Raw genomic sequence first — 24323 nt, forward strand, 5'->3', positions numbered from 1 at the left:
CTAAAAAGAAACCGTAAAGTCGTTGAATAAATTATTTCCATGAGCTTTTGTGTTACTTGGTTTTAGGAAAACGAGTCATTAAAACCTTCTAGCAATTCTTTTTTTTAAATTTCATTTTTATTTATCGTCTTCTATCAGCCATTTTGGTATCCTTAATTGAGAAGTTTTATAAGGTCTGTGTAATTCCATACAAATCAACTTATGATCAGAGGAAAGTTCAGGTTTAAAAATACTTTTTATACCATATGAGTTAAGAAAGGAGAAATCAAAGCCATGTCAATTCTGAAAGACTGATTCCTTCTCCTCCAAGAAATACTTTCTTCCGGCCTGATTTTTTTTGTCAAGTCAACATGATTAAACTTAAGAATTATATTTTGTAGATCAGTAAGGTTTGGATAGTGTTAATCAAATATGGAGATCAACATTAAAATCTCCAATTAGCAGCAATGGAGTGGAATCCTTTATATGGTTATTAAAAATTGTTTGAAAAAAGGAAGTAGATTTTTCATTCGGCCTGTAGGGATTTATTAGAATGAAACTCATCACATTTAAAGAAGTTCGAATTTTATGCCAATTACTTTTGTAGGAGAACTCTTTAACACAGGAAACATTTTTGATTTTCTTTGAAATAAGAGTCAAAATTAGATCCATTTCCGCTAAAGAAACAATGAAATTTTTTAGGTAAGCAAATGGGACGGTTATTATAGCAAGAAGAAGAGATTTCTGATTTAATATCCTGAAGACAAACGATGTGAGGATCAATTAACATCTGGTGATTCATTACTACATCTGTAGATCTTCCATTTTTACCCCCTCTCGTATTTAAAGAAATTATTCTATTGAGGCCCATATTCAATTTTTGTTCTTTGGAAATTTTATTAGTAAAGAAGTCCACAATTTGGGTCCATATCTTCTTTTTTTTTTTTTGATAGCTACATTTTATAATAATGTAAAAAATAAATAAAAGGATAACAAGAGTGGTCCACCAACTATCAAGAATCACCAGACTCAGATATATTTGATTATTTCTTCTCTCTAACAGGGGAAAGATTTGTATCCGGTTTACTTCTTTTTTCCCACAGAAGAAGCACAAGTACAACTTTCCAAAATTGTATGGACATCCAAATGAGGCTTTGATTTTTTTTTTTTTTTTGCTTTCTACTTTATCCATCATGCGTCTTATAATTTTATGAAAGAGAACATTCGTTTATCTTCTCCAAATTATCAGTATGCACATTTTCTACATCATCACTTACCGGATCAGTGTTTACTCTGGAAGACTTCTCTTCTTTTTTGTCTTCTACTAATACTACCTCCTTATTCTCTTCTATTTGTACTTCTGATGGAAGACCTTCTTGGATGGCCTTTATGAGAGTCCTTTCACATTCAAAAGTTTTAAGTCGTTTTTCCAAGCAATAATGTTTCATATATCCAAAATTAATTGTCTTTTTATAGTTTATCTTCAGTGGAACTAAAGATTATTTACTTTTTATAGTTCTACAAACATACAAGTTACTGCTATTGAAAGAGGACATTCAATATCGAGTGTATTTTATGGCTTGAATCTCGTCTACTTCTGCTAAAAACTTTAAAACCTTAAGGCCAGGCTAACTGAGTACATTCAATACAATGTAATCAGTATATCATCAGCTGTGGTACAAATACAAAGGGGATCAAAGTCTAATGATATGTTAACATAAACCCCCCAGGAACTTTGCTTGGAGGTTGAACAGAAATATGAAATGGCGTTTACATTGTCCGTTCATTTTTTTATTGTTTCTGAGATGTCGTTATACGATTATTTTTATATTAAGCTGATATTTGTTTTCTTGATAACACTGTCCAATAGCAAAACAGGGGTACAAAAACATTATAGAAGAAAATAGATAGAAACAAAGAGAGAGAAAAGGAAAAAGTAGAAGAAGAAAAAATATATTTTACAATTTGTTATAACATTAATCCCCATGTCTCAAACTGTATAAATAAACTATTTCAAGCTTCATGGAGACAAGAGGACTCCTTGCATACCCGTAGTGAGTAAGGGATTCCATCCGAAGACATTAAAGGGAGTCCTTGGAGCAGATGTTGTTTCTTTTCTCTCTCTTTGTTTCTATCTTTCTTCTTCTTATTTGTCTTTGTTTGTATCTCTTCTAGCTACGATATACGAATACTTATTGACTTTTATTATGAGATCAATTCATAAATTAGTTTTTTCCTTGAAATATACCCGTGGCCTTATTTTAAATTGACAACGATGTAGAGCGTGTGTGGGGAGGCTCTTTTGTAAAAATTTAAGTTCCTACTTTCAGCTATCAAATGAAGCTTTATAAATCTATTCGTCTTGAAGCTATGAACCTCTGACCAAAAATTACCTATTTTCCATTTTAAACAAAGATAACTCGACCTAAAAGTAGGATGCAGATATTTTAGAAATGGTTTTCAATTTTTTGAGCAGTCAACTTTGAAAAATAACAACATAATTTATCCCTGTCTTCAACTCCGAGGGCCTAAAACAGCTTTGAATCATAAAAATAGCCAAAAATAGCAAAAAAATGTTTACATTTTTCGGAAGGCCACGAGGGTATGAGAGAAACAAATACGCCCATATTTGGAATCAGGGGATCAGACTGTACTAAGTTGAGCATATGCTGATCTTGTGCATAAAAAAAAGCGTGGTTTTGTTGGGTAGTGTAATTGGTATAATAATGACAAATAATTAATATTAATTATGATTAATAAAAATAATGATTGTGACTTCATACGAGGTTTTGTAACGAGTGTGTGTACCTAAAGCCTAGCATGTCATACCAAAGAAAAAAAAAGATAAAGGGAAGTATATATCTACATTTTTAAAACAAAGTTCATAAACGCTTAATCATCCCGCTGAATGAAGAGTACGACCCATGTCGTGGGAACATTAGTTTTTATCGTTCCTACAAAACTTTATACTTCCATGTTTTTCGTTTAGGAGTTCAAAAATGAACGGAAAACAGAAAATTTTCAGAAAATGAACGAAAGAACAGAAAAAGGGTGAACTGGTCCAAGCTTTTGGTGATATCTTTTTTTTTTTAACGTCATATTTAGATTTAAGTGATTTACTATAAATCACGAATCCTTATTCAAAAGTTTACAGCTGTTTTCTCTGTTATATTTTAAAACGATTTATTCTTGTTTCATGATGAATTCACGTTCCCCCTATATAAAACTTGTGTTATTGTCTTTTCCAAAAATGATGTGTTGTTGCAGGAATATAGCTTCCACACTATGCTTGTACCCCTGGTTTTTCATTATCATTATAATTATTCATTATTCTAGCCTATATAAACTTTCAATGTGTTTTGTTTTTTTCAATGCTACCCTATGGAGAAAAAAAGAGAATATAATATGAGAAAGTTTGGATTTTTCTTATCTAAAAATGTAAAAAAAAAGAATGCGTGCTATACGCCGATCATCAAGTTTCCCTAACTTTTTTCCATTTTTTGATTTCATAGGACAACATTACAAAAAAAACCTTTTTTACACTTTTTCTAGGTTGAAAAATGTCAATCAAAAGTATTTCATGAAAATTTTTATAATTTGATCAAGATGAACGACCTAAAGATAACCTCGTAGGATAAGGCAATTTTGCATAGGTAATTTTGATACTAAATAACAACCGTAGTCGCACTAGCCATAATCAATTTCAAAAAAGTGGAAAATTCAACCGTTCTAATATACTCACATATAATATATTTACATGGTACCGTGATCAATAATATATTTTCTTAAAAAAAAAAAAATAGCTTGACACTTTCTTTTGATCAAATGAAAAGCTGGTTATACCTACTAATATGGCTATATACCTGCATACATAAAATATACCTGTCCATTAGAGTTATGTATTATATCTATAATTGAATAACTATGAAAATTGATTATAAAAAATATTGACATCTTTTCGTAGGTAAAACTTTATGACAAATTAGATTTTGAATTTGATGTAGCATCTCATTAATACTTTTAGGGAACTTTTTCGAAATCATTTTGTAGGATGACCAATTTGCTCAAAAAAAAGTAAGAAATACCCTGCTTGATGCTTACAACTACAAATGTGTAAGCACTAAATAGTCCTAAAAGATTATAAAATGAAATACGCCATGTTACTTCATTATTATTTATAAGAATACGTTGATGTCAATTTACTTGTTTGTAATACGCACTAGGTACTATGAAAAATACCAAAATGATACCTCATTGGAATGGCCTTTCTAACTCCAATATTAATAGGACACGAGTTTTACTAACTTACATAATACGAGGGATTGACCAAAGAATATGCAAGTCACTAAGACATATATCTACGAAGAAGAGGGGTTCGAGGAAGGGTTATTACTATAAGCACATGCGTACGGAAATAGGCGGATATATGATAAAGGAGGTGATTATTTTTTAAACAAAGGAAATACACTGACTTCAAACTAGAAGAATATTCACGATGATTTGAATCCAGAGTGTCTAGCTTCAACTTTTTATGTTCTAAACAATATATTTTGTTCTTGTATTTCTTGTGCAAATACATGTATAACATTATATCTTTGATCTTCATTTATATTCTTTATATTTTGACATAAAAAAGTAAGAAAATTTAAGACTTAAGATCATGAATCAAAGTAATTCATTACAAGAAGGTAAATAATTCATTTCATGGTAAACTTCAAATTTGATCTACAAATTTAGAAATTTAAATTAACGGATATGACGTAACAGAATCCTATGATTAAAGATCCTGAAAAAGTATATTATCAGTTTATAATAAGCTTGATACTATTTAAAAGGATAGTGTAAAATTATTTAAATTTATTGTCTTCAGAAAATGAGCTTCTGATTCTTTTCTCTATACTTTGCTAAAATTTACAATTTTTAAAAAGTAAAATTTATATTTGAAACTTCTTGTGTGTTGTCTTTGATAGCTATTATACAATTGATGAAAATATTTTATTTTTGATTTTTTAATGTTATTATTTATGACTAAACTTAATTACTATCTTTAATATGTTAAGAAAGTTGTATTATACTTGCATCGTTTTTAAGTATGAACCAAAATTGAGCATTATTTTCCACCCAAATAACTGAAACTCTTTTTGGAACGCAACTAATTTCCATTTTTTCTTTCAGTTCATATTATTATGACAAAATTATAATAGTCTAACAAAAAATTCAGACATATGATCAAGATTATTAGTTGTGTTCCCTGTTTGTACTTCAGCTCAAGGAAAAAAAGTTTTTTCCAAATTAAAAGTTTATATATGAATTTAAAAAACCAAGTGTTTGCTGTGGTTAAATTTCTAAAATTTTTAATGTGTTGTTTTTCAATTAAGTTTTGTCTTTTCAAACTCATTTGATTCTACTTGGGAATGCAATTATATCAACAATTTAAAAGAAGTATGAAATTAGACTTACTAAACATCTCAATTCGAGATATGGCAGATTTCCATTTTCATAATTAAGTCATGCTGTATTGTAAAAAAAATCCCTGACAATGTGGATAGCAGCATAGCTATCATGACGTTTCATTCAATTAGCTGTGATCAGCTATGTGTTGAAGGAAATAAACACATATCCCATTCCGTATCTAGCAAAGATATAGGAAGGAATTATAGTCATACTGATAATGTAGTATTGCATTAAAAATATCCTTATGAATTTGCAGAATCAAATCAGCAAATCAAGCGCTGCACAATATTGACATCAACGATGTTGTTATCCATTAGTTTTTAGATGTAACTGCAACACCATGCGTGTTTTTGCGCAATACATATTATCAGTGTTGCTGTAAAAGTGTATTTGTTTCTAGCAGATGCATCCACAGTAATTTTCCAAATGTACCACATTTGGCACATTAGGTCATAAAGGGTTAAAGATGTCAAAATGTTAAATTTTATATGTTTTATTTTATATACAAGAATATATTGCAAGGCCCTTTATAAAAGTCCCAAAATGGCAAGAATGTTATAAACTACTAATACTTTTTTATTTATCCAATGATGTGAGAAAGCTGATAGAACTCAACCATTTAAAAGATAATTGATAAAATATGAAGAATAGAAATTGATTAGTTTTACCTTTTAATATAACTTATTTATTGTGTGCCTTCACTGTAAGACTTCGTAGGAAAATTATGAACGATGAAGTACCAAGGGCATTATTTATTTTTGTTTAATGATACTGCACATTTTTATCAATTGTTTTTACAATGTATATTAAAAGAATTATAGGTTTCGTGGAATATTAGATTCAATTTCATTTTAGCATAACTGTTTCAAGTGAAGTAAACTTTCAAAGATCGAATTGATTGATTTAGCCTACTATTTGTGCTTTAAGTACAAAAGACTGCAATAATTACAAATAGTAGTACCACAAATAATCTTGCAGCCTCAGTTATGAGATAATCATTTGTTATATATGTATCATAATAAACAAGTAGTTTCCTTTTGTTACCATTTTCGTTTTGGAGGGTCTGACCTCACTTTTCCGACGGATTTTTTTTTTTTTTACAGTTTTGGCTTTTATGATATCCAGGCACTGATAGTAGTACTGATGCAAGTTTTGTCCAAGTTTTATGGGGTAACATAAACCATTAGTGCAACATTTCTTGGAGAAGTGGTGAAGGGTCTGACCTTACTTTTCCGTCGGAGATTTTTGTCAATCTCGGTTTTTTATGATAACCTGACATTGGTGCAAGTTTTGTTCATGTATCTTATGGTGTTAAATATACTGTCCAGAGGATGTTTTCTGGAAACCTGGAAGCCAGAAACACCTAGGGTGGGGGCTAGGCTAACAAAGAAAAACAATGTTCTAGGTGACATAAGTAATGTCAGGGGGTCAAACCTTTATGGGGTAAAATCTTTTGTAGCTGGCTCTTAGACATTAAATAATGTTATAGTACAGTATCGAACAACAATAGGATTTTAATATTTTGAAATCTATATATATATATGTGGTTCATGTAAATAACTGTAAACAAATAATATAACAAATTTAGTATGAGAGTACTTCAGAAATATATAGCAGTTGGTATGATTTATTTATTTGACTAACTACCAACTCATTTTGGGCTTTTTTTCTTGTTCCTTTTTTGCATGGAAGGTTGCCTGATGCAATAAAAGTAACAAAGTGATAAATGTACGTAAATTAATGTTGATAAAAATATATTTAAGAAAACAAAATATACATTTCATAATAGTTGGTATCTATTGCACAATTTAAGAAAAAAAAATTAAAAATATATATAAGTACAAGTATGTTCAATTTCTTAATACCATAAGTCATTAAGAGTCTGTTAAGCTAACCTGATAACATTGTATCAATATTTTCAATCAGATCCAATCCTCTAATATAATGATGATTAACCTTATAACAATAATTTATGCTCTAATTAAGCACATCATAAACAGTTTATTACATTGATATAAAACTGTTACTACATTCCACTTCTATAAGGGTTTGAAAACTGTAGCCAAAAGCTACGACCATAACAAAATGAAAGCTTATTCACTGACGATACATTTTGAAAAGATTGAGTGTTTAAGGAGATTTAAAATCGAGGGGTTGGGGAAACCTGGGAGTACAAGTTACGTCATTCGAGTATATAAGAAAATCACTTTTTAGAGAAAAAGGCATGAATTTATAAAGTAAAAGTGATCTTCATCAATTTAAGGAAAAAATTTAGCCTTCCATAAACGGTCTCAGAGTTGCTTCCAATTATCCTATTTGAATTAATCGCACCAATTTGAAATTCTTGAATAACGGGAAATTAGATGGCAACAATTACAAGATTAAATTTTGAGTGATTTGCGTTCAAAGCATTTTGAAAATTTCAAACCAGCAAAACACTAATTGATGAGTGAGAGTGTTTCTAATAGTATTTTATTTTTCGCAAAAAAGTAATTTGGCAAAAATGTTTTGGGCCAATTGTTTTAGAACCTTATTTTAGAGGTCATACACAGTAGATATTTTTAATAGTTTAAATACAAACCTTTATTGATTTAAAAAACAGTATTTGTGCCTGTCACTTCACATGAATAATTATGTCAACTACTTAAAAAAATTAAGTAGTGTTAAGAATGTCTCATCCCTTTTTGCATTTAAAAAACTATAAACTTAATTTGTGCATTTTCTTAGATATTATTTTATTATATGGAAACTTAATTACTTATAAAATTAATTTATCACGCATAAAAAAAAGATAAAAAGATTTTAGGCTTACCTTCTCATGGCTGGGAATTGAGTATCTCCTGAGGTATCCAAGATATCAATTTTAAGCGTCGTATCCGCAAGTTCAAAGTCCCGACTGTATAAATCCTCTACAGTAGATATATATTTATCTGGAAATGTTCCAAAGAGGAATCGTTTGATAACCGAGGATTTTCCAACGTAGGTATCCCCCATCACGACCAAACGAAGTCTATCCGACATATTCAAACTCCTAAATTAAGTAAAATTTGAGGTGAGTGGAGTAATTAATAAATTCGTCAACATCTACTAAAAAAAATAGGGAGAGTAGACTTTCCTTAATCATTTTTAAATAGTGAGTATATTGTACATATAAAGAAACATCAAATGAAAATGTGAAGTAGTTTTGTTCGGTATCCTGGTACTATAGTATTGCCGTGATAGTGAAGCATTTAAAGCGATACTCTAGCATAATGTTGTGTTGATCCTTATTTAGGACTGAATACTAGAGTCCCGTCTGGTTCAGCTAAGTCCTAAAAACTAATAAAGTTTGCTCCTTGATGGCGTCATTCAACTATATTTCTCCTTTTTCTAATCAGTTCTAGTACTCATAAGAACGGTCCTAAGACTACACTGGCCAAAATATTGACACAACCTGCAGGATTATCCTAGACTTGTAAATGGTAAATACCCTATATCGATATAGATTCATTTATCATATTAACATATATGTGTCATTCCACGATAAACGTTTATGAGGAAACAAATGTGGCTAGTATGTGATATTACTGTGTTATTGTGACAGTAGACCAGTTTATAAATCAAATTTTGAATCTCTAACTCAATCCAGCTCTGAGTCCCTAAGGATGAAGAAATTAGCATTTTGATGAATATTGGATTAGTGATGACTTTTTTGTCCTCTAGGGGCGTCGAGTATATGTGAATATCTCTCGATAACTAATAATGCATCCTCAATAAATTAACTCTGAATAAATGAATTAATATTTTATTTAATTGAGATATTTTAGAAGAATATATTTACAAAATATATTTTATTAAAAAAAGTAACATTTCATTAACAAGATGTCTTTTTTAATGCTTGGTGCTGATTAAGTAAGTAACTATTGGCGATTTTTGTAAAGGTCTTAAAAATGTTGTTTGTTTTAGTATAAATCCGGTTTGAATTACTCGATTTGAAGAAAACGCACCATTTAGATTTTTTACATAACATCAAAATCGATAGCAACAATTTTAGCTCTTTAGCATCAATATTCGTGGAGTAACATGTGTATATATAAAATAAAAATGTTGTGTGTATATACTTTATCCTTGTCCACACCGTTGAACCTAAGAGGCTCAAATTTTGCAAGGGCGCCTCTTTTGAATCTGGTCAGGCTAAAACGGGTTGCATATTTATTTATTTATTTTCCTTTTTTTTAATACCCAAAAAACAAAAACTGTTTTTGGATTCGTAGATAAACACTAAGTTTGTTAAAATTTGAGTAGAAAACGTTTGCATATAAATTTATGTTTAACTGATATATTTGTTTCTTTCTGAATAATTGGAACTTTTTTCAATATTTTCTCTTTTATTCATCAAACGTCAATTTTCAAATTTTGATGAAAAAATGCAACAAAACAATGTATTTTTAGCATAAAAAATTTAAACTCTAATTTACAATAAAATATTTTTAATTTACAGAGTATTTGTTAAGTAATTTTCGCAATACTTGCAAATCTATTAAAAGAATACAACCAACTTTGAGCCAGATCGATCTATATCATTCGGTTTAGAATTCATTTGAATCGAGTAAGTGGAGTGATTTTCAAAAAATGAACGAAATGAATTTCGTGTGTCGATTAAACATTACTTTACTAAAGGAAAAACGCATCAGGAGACTAAAAGAAGGTTAATAAACATTAAGGGGACTCTGAACCTTCGATTAGAACAGTTTATCAGGGTTTCAAAATTTTCGGATTGGTCATACGGACACAGATAACGCTGAACGTTCTGGAAGCCTTGTTTAGGTTACTTCTCCAGAAATCATCGATAAAATCCATGATATGGTGATGGATAACAGAAGAGTGAAAGTGTGTAACATTGTTCGTGCTGTGGGCATCTCGCTTTGGAACCCTAATTTTCGTTAATTTTGTACCACAGCTGCTGAGACAATTATCGACTAGTTGTAGTATGTTTTGAAAGTTTTGTTTGTTTTTTGATTGTCCTATATTGTAATTGCAAAGCTTTATTCCTGCTCTGCAGCATGATTTTAATGGATCCATTTTCCACGATGGATTTTATATTAACATAACTACTGTTTTATTTGCATTTAGATAAACATGTCTTTAAAAAATCAGATTTGATATTTAATATTCGAAATAATGTCCAATTATCTACATAATAATTTAATTCTATGTAGGATTATCTTTGTATTATACACTATTAGTTATTACTTATTATTATTAAGTGATTAGACACCATTGTTATTAAGTTTCCAAACATTATAAGTTATGTCCATCAACATTTTTTCCGCCTTCCGATTTGATATTCAACCTTTTCATCATTACGTGACATTTCGTTGTGTGGACAAGGAAGAGCAAGAGATGGCCCTTAATTTTTGCAAAATGGGATGCAATTATAAATTAGGGGCTCAAGAACCGTGTGAAAAGAGAGGTCCATGCTCTAAGTGTTTTTCCCCCAAGAAGTTACATTTCGTAGGGATCAGTCAGTCATTGGAAATGGTGACAATTTCCATAGATTATCTTGAAATGTGTGCTCTTGAACATTTTTCTTAAATCGATGGAAAAGACGAGAGGATAAAGCTCTTTATTGAAGGGAAGCATCTCATGCATGGGTATCAAATCACTTTTTCTTTCTTCATGGGAATGTCCAAAAGTACCCTTGATCGTTTGCATACTCATTATCTGGAAAAGGGTCTTAACTAGAGGACAAATAGATCTATTGAGGATCTATCAAGTAACCCTAACAATATGAGTGACGGGAAGGGTATTAAGAAATTTCTTGTAAACTGCATGGCGTATTTATTCCTGGAAGGTTATCTTCTCATTCGACCTTCAAGGAGATGACTCGAGTACAGCCTGTTGAGAGTCTCTATATTAGATGAAATAGTTAATGATACATACATACCATTACTACGTAATTTTTTTTTAACAGAGAAAGATATTCCAAAATACTATACGAAACTGATATTGGAACTCGTATCAGTAGTTCCACAACGGCATCAAAAAATTGGGCCGAAAATTATCCAAATACATATACCTATTTCAGTACCGGAACCTGTACACAAATATATGTGTATCGCGACAACACGAGTATTTTGTTGTCAGGCGTCGAGATATCTGCTTCTTTTCTCCGAATCCATGTATGAACGTTGATTGGTTGTCTGAAAATGAGCTCTTTGTTATCTCTGAACAATTCTCAAAACTACAGGATAATAATTCTATAGTTGGAAATAATTGGTCCAGAATGAGATAAACTAACAACTGATTTTGAGCCTTTTCCCCGGTTTCTTTTCGAATGAAAGATTATGTCGTAAATTTAAGGTAATAACGTGAGCAAATATTCAAGTAATTATTTGATTAAAATTTAAAAGTAATTTTCTTCAAATTGAAAAGTATTCTAAATATGAAAAATTTATTTAGCCTTCATCGGTGAACACTCCGATATTTATAAATATGCATCATATTCTTTTTAATCTACATTTTATCGTCCCTACTTTTCAGTATGTTCTTGAAACAGTAAATCTGATTACATTCCATATTTATTTCGAAAATGCCTTATTTAGGAGTTATTTGTATAATTAGATTCTTTTTCGTTTTTCGAAATTTGGTTAATTAATTAAGCATCTTGTTTAAAAGTCGTTTCTTTGTTTTCCCCTTTCATTTCTTGAATTTTCCTTCTTTTTTTTCTTTTTTCAATATACCTACAAAATTATAATATTATAGCAATTATTTATATAATATTCGCAACCTCATTGTAAACTAACCGGCACTAATTTGATTCCCAAAGTTCACATAAAGTTATTAATATATGATTATAAATTTAAATAATAAGATGAACAAATTAGAAAATATATGTATTTACTACTAGGATGAGTCTGTCTGTTCCACAGACACATGGGGAGACGTATTTGGACACAAATACTGGTGGCTAAAGAATTTAAAAATTCAAATAAATAAGGTTATTCATAACCTATGTTTGTCTGTTTGAATCGAATGTAAAAGTACATAATTTATTCCAGAACAATAATTTAAAAACCCAAGAGTGCAAAAAAAAAAAAAAAAAAAAAAAAAAATTGGTACCTTCCTCGGTTTGATATCAAAATAAAGTTATATTCGTCATAATTACTCCTAAACAGGTATTTTGTACGGCGATACTCCCACAATTACGCATGCTTTGAATACAACCCAACAAATTGTAAAGATACCAAATAATCAGTAACTGTAAACAATCAGCAGATAGCTATGTAACAATCCTCTCAGTATGTAGCTAATCCAAATTTATGATTGATAATTTTTTGGATTTTCTTTGTTGATGTTTTTTTTTATATCACAAATGAAAAGTTTATTATAATAACCTTTGCAAATTAAACCCTGTTCTACTGCATGTCAATAAACTAACCTACTTCTAAGTTGCCTAATGTAAAGATCTCATAATATATGCACCAACTATATAAAAACTTTAAAATTACTTTACCTCCAAATAGTTTAGTATCCTGCATAATATCCAATGCTTCAATAGAATGTTTATGGGCCATATGTACTTCAAAAATATTACCAAAGTAAGATGTCAAATTAGTAATACAGTGTCACTACTTGGTTTTATTGAACATATTAAATTATCATTAGTGTTCATTTGAATTGCAGCAATCCAAGACGAATTAACTGGCTAATGCAATCTCCCCTTCCTTTCTAATTTTCAATAGTAGATTAAAGAACAAAAACTGTTGCTAGGCAGAAAAAAACAGAGGAGGAGGAGGAGGACGATAATTCAAAAGTTTATTTTTGTATATATAAGATACGAATAAGAAATTATATTGAAACCCCTAACTCATGTAGTTCATAATATTTTTTAAAAAGGTTTTTTTTTTTTTTCATATTTTCCATCGGATTTTAATTGATATTGCGAGTGTAAAATAGATAAAATAGTTTAAAAATGATACAAAATTATATCGACATAATTATTATAATCATAGAAATATTTTTCTTGTAAATAAATACGTTTTATTTTTTAGGTTCCTCTTCAATCCAGTTCACTAACCACGTTATAAAAAGAATGGTCACTAACACACAGTTTTGGTGATTTTATTCTTTAAATCTTTATGCAGAAAAAAAGAAGGAAACTTTATATTTGAATATGTAAAATTCATTTATCCTAGTTTTTCGAGAATTAAAGAATTCGCGTTGTAAGGGGACATTGTTATTACTAAAACCTGTAAAATGGTAAATTACTTTTTACTATTTTTTCTTTATTCTTTTTTTTTTGTTGTTGTTGTATAGTTAGGAGCTTAGAAACATCTACAATTACTGCTTTATTATCATTATATTAAAAAAAGGGATATGAGGGGAATATACCCTGCTACTTTATATGTCAGAATAACTCCAAACACCGCTTAATGGGAAATCTGCAGTATTTGAAATCCCTCTATACGGGGCCTCCTATACAATATGAGTCAAATTTAGTTTTTATGTAGCCCAGAGAAGTTGAAAAATAAAAAAAGGTACATATTCGACATCTTTTATATATATATATGGAGAAATGTTAAATAAAAGAACTTGAGGTATATATTGTTAACGCAAAAAAAAACTTATCTTTTTGTTAAAACAGTTGTAAAAAAAAAAAAATATTCAAACAAAATAAAGTCTTCTTTTCAAAGTTTAATATGTATTAATGATTAATAGTTGATCAAAATTTATGTTGGATATCATTTTTAGAAAATATGTTTTATATCAAATGATTGAATATAGTGATAAAGTATGTTCTAATTCATTCATAATACTTGAAAATAAAATTTGATATAAGCACGTAATTCACATGTGTACGTTTCTATTTCTTTACTTTACTTTCGAAAAGTTCTATTTTCATAAAGGATAATATTTCTTTGTCAATTCCAAGATATAATAAAATTTAGAATTTGAAACTTAACTTAATTTACAGTGATGTAAATAGTGCTTGATTTTTACTTTGTCCTTCTTTTTTTTTTCCTTTTTTTTTTTTGAATCAGTAATCTGAAGAATGAATTTTCTTTTCCTTAGGTGTTGTCATTATTATTAAACCTGTGTTGTAGTGGGTTTCTTATTATTTTTTAAATGTCCAAACTGCAGGAGCAAAATCCGTTCTTATTGATAAAAAAATATAATTGCCAAAGGTTGAACAATGATTACAAGTGGCTTAATTGTCTTCATGATTTTAAATTTACTAATTTTTTTTGAAAAAGTGTCTTCTTCTTTAACTATCGTGAAACAATTAACAGTTATACAGTTCTTTTGTTTTTTTAACTTTTTAAAGATGATTTAATTGCAGTTTTGAGAAAAAAATATTTAAAATGTGAATTACAATGTTCCGTGAAATGTTCTTGTATTTTCCCATTTTCCTTCTATAAAATCATGGATACTAATTTGAAGATGAAAGATAGAAAGAATATTTGTTTCCTAGAGTATTTAAAAACAAAAAAAAAGATGAATAAGATTAAATTTTTTTCAAGAAAAGTATTGTAAGTATCTAGATTCAAAGAGATGAAGATGATCTCAATATTAGTAATATCTTAAAGGCGTATTTGTACCCAAATTAACTTAAGATTAATTGCCTCGATCACGAATGGCCTTTAGATTTTTCGTATATCTTCATTTTGAATTATAAAAGATTATCTGGTAATAATCAAATATTACTATCAAAGAAGCATCAAGTTCTTGGGGGAAATCACGTATGGGAGATACCTCTTTACCAGAGGTTCTACTCTTTAAAAGATTCCAAAAAATGTGGCATACGATGGACCCAACTAATTATGGGCCTAGAATTGTAAAATATGAAATAGGTTATTGCATTATAGATAAGCCAAAAGAAGTAATCAATTTTACCACCAAAATTATTAATTCCAAGGGATTATTATAATGAATTATAATACTCTCAATAATATTTCTTTGTAGTATTACAAAACAGGGAATAAAATTTATGTCACCCGGTCCAATTCAAAATGATCTTTGGTTGTTTAAAGTGTTGTATAGTTTAAAAAATTGGTTATTAAAATAGTAGTTGAAGTAAACTTGTAAAGAAGACCGATGATTGCGGAATATATCTTTATCATGCGAATATATTTGAGAGTATAAATTTTTGCTGGTCCATTTAATTATTTGAATTGGATAAATTCGTTACACAATTATTCATAAATAAATAGTTTAATTTCAAAAATGGAATCACAAAAACATTCTAAACTAAATAAAAACTTGGAAGCTTGATTGAAATTAGATGAAATATATAAAATAATCAGTCAAATCATTTTTTGGGAATATTTATTTTTGACGGCAATTGCATGTTCCTCATTACTCTAATTTAAAAAACAAAAGACATTAGAATCTGGGCTCTAGAATAAAACCCCGTCCACCTTGTTACCAGTTGGTCAGCTTGATTGCGAAGTATTCTAATAAAATAATATATATTGCTACACCTTTTATACTTATGTACATATAAACTTTATACTAGGACTCTAGTGATATTGATTTTTGGGACCAATATCGATTATTTTGTAGGATAAAAACGATTACAGATGTATCGAAAAAAAAAGTTCTAGTAACTCTATATGCAATAAATGATGTGCCCATATGTACGCTAATCTTTATTGTCTTTTGAACAAATAAAAAGACAAGAAAAGTTTCATAATTATATTATAATACCTTGATTTTTTTTTTACGTTTTTGTTTTATTTTTGAACATATCAATTTATTTTTTCAAAATATTGATTATGCCGAATTTTATATAACTTAAAACTCCTGTTTAGTCTAATGGGCATTAATAGAATTGACCTGCCCTTTTGTAAAAATAAATGAACTATTACAAAGTATAAAATGTTTTGAGGAAAACAGCCTAGCTGTCATGGTGTTCTATTAGATTAACAGCTAGCAGCCATGAGAGGGAGACACATCTTATAAATACTGCTGTATCTTTTATTTTTCAAAGGTATGGAGAAGATTTACTCTGGTATTGACAGGGCCATGACTATGGAGGGGTGCCTCTTCCGCAAAGAAAAATCCTAATAATTGCCTTGAATTTCGATCCTCAATTATTCACCAAATCCAACAAGAACTTATAGTTATACCTCCCCCAAATAACCATCAGTGTCACTCTCCTTCATTTATGGAGACATAGATTTTTTCCTCAGAAATTTATTGACCTTATTCAATGAAAGTCAATTAATAAAATTGCCCTAGGATGGTCACCTTTCGTAATGCAGCAGAAGGTTTAGTGTTCAGCGCTTTTAGCGTGATGATTTTGGAGAGCAATAATGATGAACCCGGCATTGGAAGAAAATATGAAACTGGGGTGCATCATAACAGACTTCCTACTATTAATTTATCAGAATAAGCAGAGAAGTAGCTGTCCTACGCCACTCTTACTAAACTTCTTTGATGAACATCGCCTGTTGTATCATCTGATCAATTTTATAATATTTATTTTATACAAACGCGCAAGCCTTACTAGTGTTTTTTTATTATTATCTCACGAAGGGTTTTTCAAGTTAATGATGCATTGAATTATTATTGTGTTTCCACTTTTAATGTAATTGTAATTGTTTTATTCTTACTAAATGATTTTTAATTTATTATAACTGTTTTGTATCAAGTTAAAGTTGTACTTAAATCACTGGTAGTTATAAAAAAAAATTATAAAATTTGCATTATTTTAATACAAATATGTCTGTGTATATAAAAATTGTATTATATGTTATTGACTTTTTTTAAAGAAAAATACAATGACCTTCATTACAGGAATGGTGTATCATCTTCAAAAAAAGATTTTTGTCGATTGGCAATGTGTCTGTTTAGCAAAGTTTCTGCACACAGTTATCCAATTTAGAGAATTGTAGATAGAAACCAATGTATTTTTGGTCATTCTAACCTTTGATTTATTGGTTATCTGCTTATAAAATATGAAAATTATAAAATGTTTTTATTTAAGTAATTTTTACAAAAAAATTCGGTGTCAAAACATTGTTCAGTTATCATTTCTATCATAATATGAAGTTTCGATATATTTCATCTCACCATAAGTCATTTAAGAGTTGAGAGAAGAAGTTCAATATATTGATCTTCTTTTTATTAAATATCAGCAAGTATGTCTGAGTTCCCGCCTGATAGACCTCCTGATCCGTCTGAAGAGAGGGAGGAGGGAACGCCTCGCATACTTTACTCGGGAGAAAATAAAAAAGAAAGGATTGGAAGATCAATGAAAGGAAAACTCATGACTGGGACAAAAGGTTTAAATGGGAGATCTTTTTCATTATCATTGAAGATACTGAAGATAAGTCTTTTCGCGTTGAAGGACGAAAACATGTTGATTTATACGATTTGGCTATTTGGTTCGGTATTAAAGAACATGAAATAGCCGGAGCAAATCCAAAATTTGGAATGAATCAAGATGGATTCCTTCAGAACTTAATGAAGGAGATACTGATAACTTGACTCCACAGCGAACACAGTTCAGATAGTTGAGGAATCATTCTGTGTTCAAACAAAGGGCGAAGTGGTAAAGTTGTCAGCAAAGGATGAGAGTTCCACTTCTAATTATTGCAAGGCAAAAAAAAAAAAAAAAAACTCTAAATCCAGATCTTATCCTACTTTCAAGTACAAGGTCTGGTTCGGTTTTCTAAAAGATCGTCCATAAATTCGGGTCTTTTACCGCAGAAAGGTCCAAATAAAATTCTAAAGAGTTAGCCTTTATCTTTATTTTTAAAGACCTGAATCTCTTTTAAATATCAATCAAGTGTAGATAATTTTTACAAACTACCAACTTCTAGAGATCAGAAAATGAATATGGGAATTTATAAAATGATTTTGTTCAATACGAGAGCTGGAGAAGTTAAACTTTTCATACATTCCTTGATGAAAAGCCGGCGATACGAAAGGCCAGATGTTATTTGTTATTTTTTTACACGGTTAGATCCATCACCTTATAATGTACTTCTAGAAAAAAGAGGAAAACTTCAATGTTGCAAAAGGAGTTTGAAGATGTTTTTAGATAATGGTTCTCTATTTTGACGGAGAATTTCACAAAGATACTGCAGACTTATTTCGTACCTCAAAGATTGAATATAAAGAAAAAATAATGCTGGAAACTAACCGATCAAAAATACTTAAAAATTTGTTCCTAAAAGATCGATCGACGACTGTAATCAAGAAAATTATTGAACTTGACCTAACAATCATTGACATTCAAGAAATTTTAAAACTCTTCTATGTGCGCTTCCAAAGGCTTTTGATAGTGATAGAGCTAATTTTGCTCGATCTAAATCAGGAACGCATACAATTTTTACAGAATATTGGATTTCCAAATACATAAAAAAACATTTTAAATGTAATAAAGCTTCTGGACCCGATATTATGGGTGGAAGGATTTTTACCCAATGCGTGGATGAGGTACTTAATCCAACTGGGAAAGTTCATGGAAATCCATTGACTTGGAAACATCCAAAATCAGTTACCAAAGACCCGATTGCTCTTAACCCTAAGAAAATTGTGGCGCTAGACATTAATAATTGGAGACCTATTACTGTGCTCAATCAGGACTACAGAATTCAATTTGCTATTGAGATTGTTCAGAAAAAGGAAAATTTTCGAGCTATAATTGCTGTTGACTTCCTCAAGGCTTTTGATTCAATTCTACATGGTCATGTCATGGAAGCAGGATTTTTTCTACTTCTTTATAAATACTGTCAGAGCTCTTCTTCCAATGGAACTCCAGTTATCTCTATGGGTTATAGGAAAAGTGACCCTATAGTTTTGAAAAAGAGTTGTCGAAACGGATGTCTTTCGGCTCCCTTACCATTCGTTGCTGCAATAAGCGATCTTGCGAGTTTTGTTTAAAAGAAAATCACGGATTTTGGAGTAGATTTTGGAACTCAAACATATAATTGAAATGTACGCCGATGACATCACATGAATGTAGAGGCTAAAGAATAATTCTGAAAGACAATTAACCAAAGAGATTTAGATTATAATGGACTACTTCAAAAAAAAAAAAAAAAAAAAAAAAAAAAAGATGAAAGGAGATCTGATTTAAAAATCAAGAATGAAAACACTACGATTCTTCAATTGTTAAATGGAATCCTGATAAAGATTCTCAAATTGCAGATTGTGCTTTTAGGATTGTCATTGAAATTCTTGGGATTGGATGGAACAGAAACGGTGTCTCTTTTTCAAAATAGAAGTTTCTGGATAAATATATTAATTCAGCAATCCCCTCTTGGGGAATATTTAACCTTGAGAAGAGAATAACTTCTTAATAGCTTCTAATATAATTTACAAAACTTCTCCAAGAATGAAGTGGTCTTCGTTTCCCTAACAGGTGTAGCGAGCTTTTACTCAGAGTCGAAGTCAAAAAAATTCTAAAAGTTGAAAACGCAGCTCTAACTATGTTTTCTTTTAATTTCTTTGTTTGTGCTGTTTCTTCCTCTTTTCTCCCAGCTAGAGTACACTGGTAAAAAAGACCCGGTTCGAATTAATCATAATCAGAAACAACCTTCATTTTATATTAAAGTTATACTTCCAAATTGATTTAAAATGCCCTCATCTTCCATGTAAAATAAATGAATAAAAAATTTACTTCAAGTGAAAGAAGACACATTTTAAGCCCCAAAAACTAAGAGCAAAGATACATTTACATAGTATATATATGACAGCAAAACTTCCTATGCCGAATATGGCCAGTGAAAAAAATTCTGATCTTTCGGTCACTATTGCGTCTGCATATGTACTATATCAAGTTTTCAGCTTCCTTCATTAGCATTCAATCTCTATATACATACATATTTATTATTTCTAGCGGTTTCGTAGATTGTATATCAATTATCTATCTACAATAAGTGCATTTATATATTAATTTGTAATTTGGAGTGCAGAGTCAAGTGCATCAAGCCTTTCATCCGATTTTCAATTATCATATTATGTTTGCAAATAAAAAGATTAAAAATGTATGTTTACACACATTGTTAATGTTTGTCCATAAAATTATAATTTTCTCTTTATATATTTTTAGGCAATAAACGTCGAACCAAGTTATAGCCAATTGATGTTTTATTTTTTTTTTGAAAAATTAAAAAAAACATTTCTGGTCGCTTCTAATTTTTGTTTTTTACCAAATTTGACATCTATATAAAAAAAACCTTTTTTTTTCAAATTTGGCATGCATAAAAAAAGCAAAACCTTTTGTTTAGAATCTGTCAAAAAAGCCAAACGGCCCACTTCCACCTTAAAAATAAAAAAGCCGCCGGGTGCTCCAGATGAATTCAACATTATATGTATATAGTATTGTAAATTGTCTGAATTTTTTAGCTGTCCTTTTTTTTATAATTGTTAATCTGAAGAATGGATTTTTTTTCCTCAGCTGCTGTCATTATTATTTACCTTAAGTAGTGAACATCCTTGCCTAAATAGATTCAATTATATTCTAAAATCATTTAGACCCTTTTCCTGTATGATCCTATTCTTCATAATTGTGACTGGCCCTTTCATCTAACAAAAATAATTGGAACTATCGCTCATTATCTTGTCTTGTTATCAAATTGAAAACATAAATAATTAATACATTTTGTGTCTCATATTTTTGTGTCTTAATTATATTGGTACAACTCCATCAAAATTTATGAATTCTTCCAATATTTTTTAAATATTCAATATTATATTACCATGGTATTTATATTATAGTGAAAAATTAGCCTTTACTTTGGTATTGATATTTGAAGTCAACTTGTACTGTTAGACAAACTATTAACTTCAATGTCCTTAACCTTTTGTTAGTGAATATATTCTTTTGATTCTACATTGGTTTGCCATACTTTTCAATACGCTCTTCAAACATTCAGTCAGATTATATGCAATTCTTTTTTATGTTATTTAGGATTTATTGAACTAATTAGCGATTTTTAATCAAGGTTAAGTGAACTAACTTAGTTCCTTGGCTTCCTTTATATTTCTTATATTTTCTTCAATTTCATGTTTTTACCCTAAAAATAAATGAAAAATATCTTGTTAAACCCCTTAAATTATGTTATTATCATAATTATCATTTTAAAATAAGGATTTTTTAAATTCCTTATACTTACATAGTTATAAATTAGTTTAGAAACAATTTTACTAAAGTCAGGATTGACAGAGTAGGGCCCAAAACTCGCAATTGTTTGCTTGAATTCGGTAAAACGTGACTTGTATGGAATTATGAAATAAAACTCAAAACCAACTTTTGATACTTATAAATACTATATTTTTTATTCAATAACTCCTCCAAGAAATAACATACTAAATATGCCGGCGAACAGATTGACAGCTTTTGACAATGAAGATCGTGTCCATGGCGTGCCATGCTGTCAGGATGTCTACGGATAGACACAAAGATGAACCTGCTGCAGTACTGCATAATTCTCACTCCCGCTTAGGGTCGGAGGTTTCAGTAAGTTTTTATGTAAATATTATCTACAAATAAACAAGTTATTATTATATAGTATTTCTTTGAAGGAAACGATGTTCATTGATGTGTTTTTAAGCATTTTGTTTGTTATTGTTAAAAGTATTTCACTTTAGACGTGTTTAGATAAATTATTATTAATTATATAAAAAAAAGATAACGGTTAGAACGTATAACATTTGTGTTATACGTTCTAAGCACACTTCTCCAACTTTAAACTTCAGTCTCGTCTCTTTAAAAGAGATTAAAAATAAAACTTTAGCAACTAAAATTACATACATAGTTACCAACTTTGGTGTCTTGACTTTTGTAGTTACAATAAAAGAGCAAAGGATCATAGCACGTACAAAATTAATCAGGACTGTTTTTTTGTATTTTTAAAACCTTTTTTTAGAGAAGAAAATAATTTATAAAAATAAGAATTATCTAAATTTTTTGATGAAGATGCATTTACAAAAATATAACTAAACATTATAGTTTAAAATTTCTTCACCAGATTAAAACTTACAAGTATAAAATATTAATATATCTAATTTAACAACATTAGCATCTAAATTCAATAAAATACAAATATCTTAAAGAGCAAATTTGCTTTGAAACTAACAACTATTTCGTCGTTGTTTTTTTTTTGCTCTTTCTAAAAAGTTTTAGTATTTTCTACAAAGTCCAAAATATCTAGATGCGTTTGAAGAATGATACTTTCGGATACCCAAACGCCAGTGTCAAGCATCCTCAGCCGTCCCATGTATCTAAAATTCGAACGCAACCCATAATCCATCTGAAATTAAAATAGTACGAATATCTTCTGCATCCGCAGGTTCTCCCACAGTTATATTCTTTTTACAGGTAGCTTTTAACATTTAATACAGCATTTTTGTATCAACCTATATTTAGAAATACTTAATTTAATTTTTGATGATACGCCGAATAAAATTTTCCCCGTAATTATATTAACGTTGTTGTCCTCCAACCCCCTCAGTTTTAAACTAATAAATGATCTCAGAATATATAATTATGGATATTCCAAAAAAGCGTGTCTAATAGTGTTGAAAAATTTACCAGAAGCTTTACAAAAATTGCTGAAAAACACAATTCCTGAGGCTATTTTAAATTGAGCTGTGAATTATCTTGCATCAGCTATTCTGGGACTTCGAAGACATAATCTTAGGCATCCATTTACTAGATAAATTAAATTCCCTTATCCATCGATTACACCTTGACAATGGAGAGTCCTCTTCCAAATTAGAAAAATTCATTTTCAGATGCCATGGAAAGGGCAAATTGTGTAGCTAGTCATCTCTAATGAAAGGAAAAGTAAACTTCACGATAAAAAAAACCATAGTGAACACCAATATCATGTATTGTTAGCTGATTTTTTGTAAGTGCCTTCCATTCGAAAGACACAGAGTCCCATATATTTGTGAAAAAAAGTTTCTTTCCATGATTCTTATGAATAATATCCACGGTCATTCCACAATCGCAAGTAGGGGTCTCTTTTCAAGGAACCCTTTGTGTTCCAGCAAGGGAAGGGGAAAAGTGGTCGATATATCCATTTATAAGATCAGTTCTAAGTATAATATATTCAAAGTATGGACTTGATGTTATAACAAATCTCCACTCCATGTTAGGATTCTTCGTTATATTCACCAAAACTTTCGTAATAATTTTTGGTAATTATGTCCTCAAAATATTTGAGCCTACCACCCACTCGATTTCTTGGTCTCTTTAATGCTGTAATTTAATTCCGATGAAAAGGATTCTCAAACCAAAAAAATTCCTTCAATATGGCATCTTTCATACATATTATACAAACATTTGGAATGAAAAAAGTGTTATAAAGATCTTTTCTTTTTTTAATGTTAAAATTGCACAAGCTTTTGATAAAATTATTGACTCTCTTTTTTAGTTCCAGCCAATTTAATTCTGAGGGACCAAGACCCACCCATTTAATGCCTAAAATAGTACTCATTTCTTTGGTAGAACAATTTTAAATTTTCACACCTTTTCCTGGATGTCATACACCATTCGGAAGAATTGTAAAATTAGATAAGACCATTTCTATTTTTCTTTGTAATTGAGCTTCCGAGTTCGCTTCTATCAACAAGGTAAAATCATCGGCATTAAGATCTGTAAGATATTTAATATTTCAAAAACTCACACCGAATCATAGCTATTTTTTTGTGATGGTGGTAGCTCTTCTATTGCAGACACAAAGAGCATGGGGCCGAAGGACAACCCTTCTGACAGCTTTTACTCAAGTAAATTGGTCTTTGCTCTCTACTTCCAACTGTTACTGTCGATGATCCCGTAGCTAGTAATACCCTGACAAGGTTAAAAATCGGCTTGGTAGTAGTTTTTTTGCCGATCTCAAAATGTGAGAAAGGGAATATAATATTTCTGAAAAATCTATCGCAATAAT

General features: G+C 29.8%; 1 protein-coding gene across 1 annotated transcript in view; it reads right to left on the reverse strand.

Moving 5' to 3' along the window:
* LOC121132118 (GTP-binding protein Di-Ras2) overlaps nt 1–24323 on the reverse strand; it is a 225033-nt gene that overhangs the window by 186763 nt on the left and 13947 nt on the right. Inside the window, exon 2 of the mRNA XM_071888394.1 lies at nt 8246–8464. Within this exon, the coding sequence (XP_071744495.1) occupies nt 8246–8454 (209 nt within the window). The 5' untranslated portion in view covers nt 8455–8464. The remainder of the gene's footprint in view (nt 1–8245; nt 8465–24323) is intronic.

The sequence above is a fragment of the Lepeophtheirus salmonis genome, chromosome 1 (genome assembly GCF_016086655.4).
Source record: "Lepeophtheirus salmonis chromosome 1, UVic_Lsal_1.4, whole genome shotgun sequence".
In the NCBI taxonomy this organism is placed as follows: domain Eukaryota; kingdom Metazoa; phylum Arthropoda; class Copepoda; order Siphonostomatoida; family Caligidae; genus Lepeophtheirus; species Lepeophtheirus salmonis.